Source organism: Pelophylax lessonae, assembly GCF_965119305.1.
Source record: "Pelophylax lessonae genome assembly, chromosome: 3".
Lineage (NCBI taxonomy): Eukaryota > Metazoa > Chordata > Amphibia > Anura > Ranidae > Pelophylax > Pelophylax lessonae.
The window spans coordinates 348584171-348593227 of NC_138770.1; the positions used below are offsets into that span (position 1 = coordinate 348584171).

The window sequence follows — 9057 nt, forward strand, 5'->3', positions numbered from 1 at the left end:
TTTGATGTTGTCCAGCAACCTGTCCTCTCTGCGGACTTGCATGTGAGCCTTAGGTCTGATGGTGTCGACCTTCGAGGCGGTTCCATTTGCTCAGGTCCACACAGTACCCTTACAAAGGGAAATTCTTGTCAAATGGAACAAAGACCCAAAGTCCATGGACACTATGATTCGGTTGAGTCACAACACAGACTGATCTTTTATGGTGGCTTCGCTCGTTAGCACTACGCCAGGGCAAGTCCTTCCTCCCATTGTATTGGACTGTGGTAACCCCGGCGCCAGCCTGTCCGGCTGGGGAGGAGTGCTGGGGAAGCTGTGTGTCCAGGGGTCCTGGACAGTAGAAGAGTCCAGACTTCCGATCAATATTCTGGAACTCAGAGCGATAAAGCTTAGCCTGAGTCACTGGAAAAATAGTTTACAGTCCGGAGTTATTCGGACAATGCCACGGCTGTGGCTTACATCAATCATCAAAGGGGAACCAAGAGTGTCTTGGCGGCCTGGGAGGTGGCCGAGATCCTGAAATGGGCAGAAAAGGTTCCAGGAGGTGTTTCACTACTTGTGTGTCCAGTGGGGGACACCCAACGTCGACCTGTTAGCTTCTCGACTCAACAAGAAGGTTCAGAGGTTTGTAGCCAGGTCGTGAGATCCTCTGACCGACGCCACAGATGCACTGGTGGCTCCTTGGGGTCAATATCGACTGATCTATGTATTCCCTCCGCTGAAACTCCTGTCGAGGCTTCAGTGCAGAATAGAGGTGGAAGGGATTCCGGTCATTCTGGTGGCCCCCAGACTGGCCTCGCAGGTCTTGGTACGCAGATCTGGTAAGGTTGGTCGCCGATGCTCCTTGGAGACTCCGTCTCAGGGAAGATCTGCTGTCTCAAGGGCCAATCTTCCATCCTGTTTTACAGTCGCTGGCTTTAACAACGTGGCTATTGAAAGCCAGGTATTGAAGGATAGGGGTCTTTCTGACTCAGTGATTCCTACACTGTTAAAGGCCAGAAAGTCTGATTCCAGGAAGATCTATCATCGTACGTGGAAATCGTATATCTCATGGTTTGAATCTCCTGAAGGTGACTCCTCACTTTTTTTTCGGTGGCTAGGATTTTGAACTTTTTTCAAAAAGGGGTTGAACAGCGGTTGGCCTTGAGCACTATCAAAGGCCAAGTTTCGACTTCGGCTGTGTTTTTCCAACCTCTTTTAGCTACGCTTGGCTTGATTTGCACTTTTATACAAGGGGTTCCCCATATGGCTCCTCCGAGACTATCCCGTTACCTCCATGGGATCTTAACTTGTTATTGTCTGTTCTTAAAAAACCTCCTTTTGAGAACATTAGGGAGATTCCTCTGCTTACACTGTCTCAGAAGGTTGCCTTTTTGGTGGCTATTACTTCTGTCCACAGAGAGAAAGTGGTACTTCTACCTAATCAGTCGTTTCTTTCTAAGGTGGTTTCTGATTTCCATTTAAATGAAGACATTGTGCTGCCTTCACTCTGTCCTAAGCCCAAGCATCCCAAGGGAATTGCTTTGCATTCTTTGGATGTGGTTCGGGCAATTAGGGTTTACCTGGCGGCTACCGAATCTTTCAGGAAATCAGACTCTCTCTTTGTCCTCATGGAAGGACCTCGAAAGGGATTGGCTGCATCTGCTGTGACCATATCCAGATGGATCAGGCAGACGGTGGTACAGGCTTATTCACTGAAGGGTCAGGTTCCACCTTTCCCTGTGAAGGCACATTCTACTAGGGCGCTGAGTGCCTCTTGGGCTTTTTGCCATCAGGCGTCAGTAATGCAAGTTTGCAAGGCGGCATCATGGTCGTCTGTGCACATGTTTACAAAATTCTACAAAGTAGATGTGTTGGCATCTTCGGATGCTTCTTTTGGCCACAAGGTTTTGCAGGCTGCTGTGTAAAGAGAACATTTTCTCTTTGAGGGTGTATGTTTTTTTCTAAGTGAGCTCCAGTTGTTCTTGGTTGAGCTCTATGTTCACTGATTGGCTAAATTTAGCCTTTTGGGGAATTACGTTCTTTTCTGCGTTGTTTTGCCATCCCTCATGCAAATACTGCTTTGGTCCCAATGGTCAAGAAGAATATGGAGCTGCGTCTGTCAATGAACGATAGAGAAAACTGGATTTTTGACTTACCGTAAAATCCTTTTCTGTGAAGTTCAGACGCAGCACCTGCCCCTCTAATTATGAGTGGGATGTTTTTGTTTTTTTTCTAAACACTGCTTGCAACAAAACTGATGCCTATTGCAGAGTGTGTGGGACTGCCCCATAGGCATGGTAAATATTTTTCCTGCCTAGTGTCCTACTCCTGTAGGGGGCAGCATAACTCAATGGTCAAGAAGAATATAGAGCTGCGTCTGTCAATGAACTTCAGAGAAAAGTATTTTACGGTAAGTCAAAAATCCAGTTATTACCACTACAAAGCTCCAACCACTAGTAGGTAATACATTTGCGGTACTTTTAAAATCACACTGTCTTTCTTCCTCTTCTGCAGGACCAACAGGAATGAAGCTGGTTATCAGCTTCACAGGTTTCCCCTCCAGTCGACCCACTAGTTCGGCCTTTCCTAGCTACTAATCAATTTCGGCTCAAAATTTCTGTTGTATGGGGTTGTGGAAATCCATTTAGTAAATGCAATCAATGATCATGTGCTCTGCTTTTGAGAAATAGTGTAATGATGTTTTGCCCTTGCAGCATGCAATCTTGTCCTCCTATAACCTTTTTTCTTGTCTTGGTGAAGGGTATCTACTGCCTTTTCTTAGTAAATGGGAAAATGTTATGGGATTCACTCTTAAAAATAAAGGGCTCATGTCTTATTTTTTGTGCATAGGTTGTCCCATCTCAAGCAGATTCCAGGAAGCTGAATATAAGCTTCTGACCAGATGGTATAAGATGCTCTCTCACACAAAATGCTCTCTGCCACCCCATCTGTATGTTAGAGAGGTTAGCGAGAATGTGGGACTTTCACATTTTTGGGGACTGCCTGTTAATACATGTGCTTTGAGAAAATATTCAAGATATAATGGCTAAACTAACCAAGGTTCAAATACAGAACTGACCTGAGGCATTCCTGTTTCATTATACCCCAATAGCTAAAAGCCGCTATAAAAAGGAAAGAGGAGCAGCATCAGAAAACCTGGTTTATTGAAATACTTTCCAATTCTTCAAGGACCACTGCTTTTATTTTTATCAATAGTATGTCAGTCCCATAATTCCTTTTTACTGTTTTTAGATCTTAAAAACGTTTATCCTTCACATATAATACAATTCTGAGACAACACTTAAAGGGTAATTTCACCTTTGAGTACGTTACCAACCCATGTCATTCATTCAGTTTTCTTTGAATGAACTACATGTTCCATCTGCCATTACCGCAGACGGCTTGTAGATCTCAAAGATCTGTGATGAGGGCGCTGGTGAGCGCTCTCGTAGTTCATTGATTCTTCGTGGACTTCAGCAACTGCCTGCCCATACAGGAGGTATGGGAGGATAGTTGGCTGAATGTGTGCAGGATCCTGGCATTGCACCGGCAATCTGCTAATTGTGGATGCCGTGCATTTATTTAATTTTTTTACAAAAGGGGTACTTAGTCTTTAGGGGACCCAGCAGGGTGAACAAAAAAAAGATCTGATTCCCCCATCCACACATTTGAGGTGCATGGAGGATCCCTTCCTGCTGTGGTATTGTATTCTGACAGCAGGAGCCTTCCCTAACGTTTGAATGCAATGATCGGTGTTGCCGGCTATAGCTGTCAGCACTGATCATTTGGGAAAAAGTTGATCAACTTGTGTACAACCAGCCTGCCCATACATAAATCGAAATACAGCCGATCCCTGCTGAACCAGCTGTATTTCGATTCATGTATGGACAGCTTTGGAGCATGCTGTGGATGAGAAATTTACCCTGCACTTCGGCATGGTTTATGTTGTATTGCGTGATGCGTTCCTTTGAGGACGCATATTTTTTCAAGTAGATGTGTTAAATTCTGGATCTTTTATTCTGCAGAAATGTATTATGTGACTAGGTTAAGGGATTTAATACAAATTTAAAAAAAGGTAATTTTCTATGTTACCTCTAGTTCTTGAGCTTGTTCATTGAACAGTAAATCAGTATTAGCTTCCCTTTCTAAGTAGTAAAAACGCGGTCCAGGAAATATGACGATAAACCAGGAAGAAGGCACTTTTGGCTCAAAGTGGTTAAACAGAATAAATTAACCGTGCGGCAGGTAATTTAGAAAATAAATATTTATGTATATTATACACTAATCAAATAGGGTGATCAAGTGCCTGCTTTTGACAGTCCCCAAGGTCCCATATATAAAAAGTCAAAAGAAGATACCAAACTACTCACTTTTCTGCTGCAATTTATGGTTACATATACAGCATCAGAGCAACGTTCTGGTGCTGCTCTTTTTAAAGCACACAAGGACTTTCACCTGCAAGTTTTTAAAAGTGAGTTTTGTAACATTGTTCTGACAATGTTGTATATGCAACACTGAAATAAGGAGCAGAAAAGCGAGTAGTGTTGCATATTTGGACTTTCTATATGTATATAAAATGTGTTTTCCCAGCTGTGTGTTTAGCTGTTTGCCTGAAATTTCACTTAAGGTTCACTTTAAACAGGAATGAGATATGTCTGTCTAATCTATCCTGTTTTAATAATATGCTTTACACACAGGTTTAAATGTACAGGAGATAGGGATTTAGCTTACCTGACTGTTTAAGGACATTATTGACCAGAGTTCTGAATTCATCCAAGATATGTTTGGCCAATATATTTCCTTCACCATCAATGTATGGAGTCATGGCTGATGGTTTCCGATCTTTAAATGCTAGCGTGTAGAAAGCACCCCCCTCATCAATACTTGTCAACTCAATTGTCTGATAACTTTCAAATGAAATTTTCAGCATGATGTCAAATTCATTTGGGTTTGATATCTAGAGAAAAAGGAGTATGTATTTTATGTTCAGTTTTTTTTTTTTTTTTTTATAATATATGGCTTTAACCACTTGCCGACCGCTCACTGAGCTGGTACTGCAGCAAAGTGGCTCGTTATCGTCTGGCGACGTAGACCTACGTCACCAGACTCTCCCCTCTCTCGGCGGCGCGCTCCCGCTATATTCAGACACAGCGGGAGTCGGGCCAGGAGAGGAGCGGCGGTGATCACCGCCGCTCTTCCCTGATCGTCGGGGATCGAGTGAGGAAATCCGCCCACTTGTGTAAACAAAGCGGTCGGATCTCCTATGTGACAGGCAGGGACAGATTACAGGATTTATCATAGCTGAACCTGCGATCTGTGTCTCTGTCACACAACCCCCTCCCCCCACACACGTCAGTAAGCATGAGGCATACATTTAACCCCTTAATCACCAATAAAGTTAACCCCTTCCCTGTCAGTGTCATTATTACAGTAACAGTGCATATTTATAGCACTGATTACTGTAGTAATGTCACTGGTTCCCCCAAAAGTGTAAAAAATTTTAGTTAGGGGTCTGGTCTGTCCGCCGCAATGTCGCAGTCCCGCAAAAAAAAAAATCGCAGATCGCCGCCATTACTAGTAAAATAAAATAAACAATAAAAATGACAAATCTTTCCGTAGTTAGTAAACGCGATAACTTTTGCGCAAACCAATCAAAATACGCTTATTGTGATTTTTTTTTTTTACCAAAGATATGTGGCAGAAAACAATTGGCCTAAAATGTTAAAAAAGTTTGATTTTTACATTTTTTTGGGAATGTTATATATCAGAATGTAAAAAATATTGTTTTTTTTTTTTCAAAATTGTCACTCTTTTTTTCAAAAATTAAAAATCTCACAGGTGATCAAATACCACCAAAAGAAAGCTCTATTTGTGGGGAAAAAAAAGGAAATAAATTTAATTTGGGTAGAGCGTCGCACGACCACGCAATTGTCCGTTAAAGTAACGCAGTGCCGAATCGCAAAATATAGCCTGGTCAGGAATGGGGTAAAATCTTCAAATCTTCTTAAAGCGGTTAAAAATACACTCATTGAGAATTTTTTGGTCAAAGACATGTAGCTAAATACATTTTGGCCTAAATATATGACAAAAAGTGAATATATTGGATAGTTTTTAACTGTCAAAGTAGAAAATGTCATTTTTTTTGCAAAATTTTCGCCCTTTTTTTTATTAATATCGCAAAAAATGAAAAGCGCAGTGGTGATCAAATACCACCAAAAGAAAGCTCTGTTTGTGGGAAAAAAAAGGATGTAAATTTTGTTTGGGTACGGCGTTGCATGACCGCGCAATTGTCAGTTAAATTCGCGCAGTGCCAAGTTGCAAAAAGTGGCCTGGACGTAAAGCAGGAAAATCCTCCGGTGGTAAAGTGGTTAAAGCGCAACTCCACAAAACCTAACAAAACAACCGTCCCTTGCAGTGGGGCTACATCCACACTACAAGGGATAATTGCTTAGTTTCATCTCAGGAACAGAAAAGCAATTTACTCACCTGATACTCCACTCCTCCAGTAGATTGGGCTTCCCCATGCTCCAACGGTGGACTTCTCCTCATCATCCTCACATCCAATGCAGTGCTATGAACCCTGCATTAGTCTTGATGACATCAGATTACCTTAGTCCAGCATCAGGGAGGAGCCTGCAGGATCAAGTAAGTAAAAGTGCTTTACCAGGTCACCTAGGATTTTTAGGTTTCCTGGAGTTCAGCTTTAACCACCAGATTTATTTCTGACATAGCAAATACTCTTTTTTTTTTTTTTTTAAACAGATGCCCAGGAACAGTGAGTGCTGTTCTAATGCTGGTCAAGAGGATGGAGCCATGACGTCACAGGAACGCATAAAGGACTGAAATACTGCAGGATTAAAGGTTGTCTAAAGCATTATTTTTAAAAGGTTGCTTGAATCATCAGGAGAGCAGGGGGTAGGAATGAAATGTTAGCTGGAGTTTAGTTTTTAACTAGAACAGGTTTAGTAAAAAAAAAAATTGTCAATCATTTGTTAATAAAACAGTACATGTGTGAAAAAAGGTCACCGCTTCCGTAAAATTGTTAGCAGTGAATAATTCAGGTTGATGTCCCTGAGGGTAACATTTGAATTGCTTTAGACATAGACCGCTGTAGTGAGTTTACAAGCGTGAAGAGTGTTCTCTTGCAAGCCAGTATACTTTTTGCTGCAGTTATTTAGGGCTGTTAAACATGCACTAAGCACACATAAATATGAAAATAACAAGAAGCATTCATAGCTGCTATATGTGTGCTTTTATTTTATAAATAGCTTCCAATAAAGATGGAAAAACCCCACCTGTAACTAGCAGTTTAGTATTCCAAGTCACATAAATATAAACGAGTAAAGACTCATTCTCTTTGTTTTTATTTGTAGGAATTCTGAACAGAGAACTTTTTTAATGTATGCCTCAATCCAAATGATATGTCTCTGTTAAAACTAGTCAGGACCTCATCGCAGCAAGTCCCCGGTGTTCACCTCTAGGACACCAAGCCAGCTAATATAAAAAATATGCACTTTTGCTGTTGTTTATATAAGTGTGCTGCTTCAAGGATTACGGTTATTGCTTTCTAAATCTCTCCCTAATGCTAATAAAATATTTTGCATTGTGAAATATTTATTATAAAAACCAAAGTATATTTATTACCTTGACGCCTTCGTAGTAACTCCCTGTGGACATTATCTTTATGCTCTTAAATAGAGGGTGGCTTTTAGTAGGCTCAGACTTGATAATTATCTCTATGATGTTGTTAACTTTCTTTGCTGCTTTTGAAATGTCCTCCATCTTCATTTTCAAACTCTCCACTGCATTTTTCAAGTGTTTGGAAAGGTTGGAATTTGGCAAACTGTTACTTCTGCTTGCTTGCCTTTGAATCTCATCTCTATCTCTGCCAGAATTGGAAGTGTCTTCATCATTTATTTTGCTATTTCTTCTTCTGGGACCAATGTTTACCATGCAGTGGTCTGTTTTAGTTTTTGCTTCTAGATCATGTAGTTCTGGTAATTTTGATCTTCTCCCCTGATTAAAGCTAGTCTCCTTTGGTGCCTTTGGATGGCAATGACTGATGTCCACTTGACCCAGAGATATTCCAATATCATTTTGTTCCACTGATTTTGATCTTCTGCAGCTTTTAGATGTAGTCTCCTTTGGTGCCTTTGGATGGCAATGACTGATGTCCACTTGACCCAGAGATATTCCATGATCATTTTGTTCCACTGATTTTGATCTTCTGCAGATTTTAGAGGTAGTTTCCTTTGGTGCCTTTGGATGGCAATGACTGATGTCCACTTGACCCAGAGATATTCCAAGATCATTTTGTTCCACTGATTTTGATCTTCTGCAGCTTTTAGAGGTAGTCTCCTTTGCTTTCATACTTCCATGTGGTTTAGTTTCATTTTGTACACTTGCTGTCTGTTGGAGTATCTCCTCTTTATTGTTTGCACTGCATTTTCCAAGGAACTCTCTAGTAGTGCTTGTATAGATATCTTTGCCATTGACAGTAGATGCGGAGGTATTCTTACCCAGTTGTTGAGTCTTTCTTTTTCCTTTCCCGTTACCATCAGAGTGACCAGAATTAGAATGTTGAAACTCTGAGCATGTAGATAATTTAGATTCCTGCATCGCTTTTGGATGTCTGTCTTTGCCTGAATCTGTTGAATTTCCACCTTGTTTCCTTGGGCGAGTTGCCATTTTTTACTGTCCGTCTTATTAATGCCTTGTTTCAGGTCTCACTTCTTCCTCACAAATTATCTACAAACATAAATGCATCCTCCTTTTATATTCATTTTCTTGTAAAGATCACTCCCACCTCAGAGGTATAATAAAGAGAAACGAAACTGAAAATGTGACCCGTTGTCTGCTTTACAGCAAAAATGTTCCTTAGGAATTTATTATTTCACTTTGGCAGTTCCTAAGCTGAAACGATTATTTTCAGAAAGTGTAAAAAGCAACAAAGATATGTCAAACAAGTACTAAAAATGTACACCAGAAGCAATATACCAAGCTCCTTGTTTTATTTCTCACTTTCCTGTAAAAATCAGATCTCAGAGTCATAGAAAAGTGAGAAACGAAACTAAATAT

General features: G+C 40.8%; 1 protein-coding gene across 1 annotated transcript in view; it reads right to left on the bottom strand.

Moving 5' to 3' along the window:
• The window catches only part of LOC309549559 (cyclic GMP-AMP synthase-like), a 65491-nt gene extending 56744 nt beyond the window's left edge, over nucleotides 1–8747 (bottom strand). The window contains exons 1-3 of the mRNA XM_082249919.1: nucleotides 8335–8747; nucleotides 7624–8118; nucleotides 4711–4936 (exon numbers count right to left, since the gene is read on the bottom strand). Of these exons, the coding sequence (XP_082106045.1) occupies nucleotides 4711–4936; nucleotides 7624–8118; nucleotides 8335–8667 (1054 nt within the window). The 5' untranslated portion in view covers nucleotides 8668–8747. The remainder of the gene's footprint in view (nucleotides 1–4710; nucleotides 4937–7623; nucleotides 8119–8334) is intronic.
• Nucleotides 8748–9057: the final 310 nt, after the last annotated feature.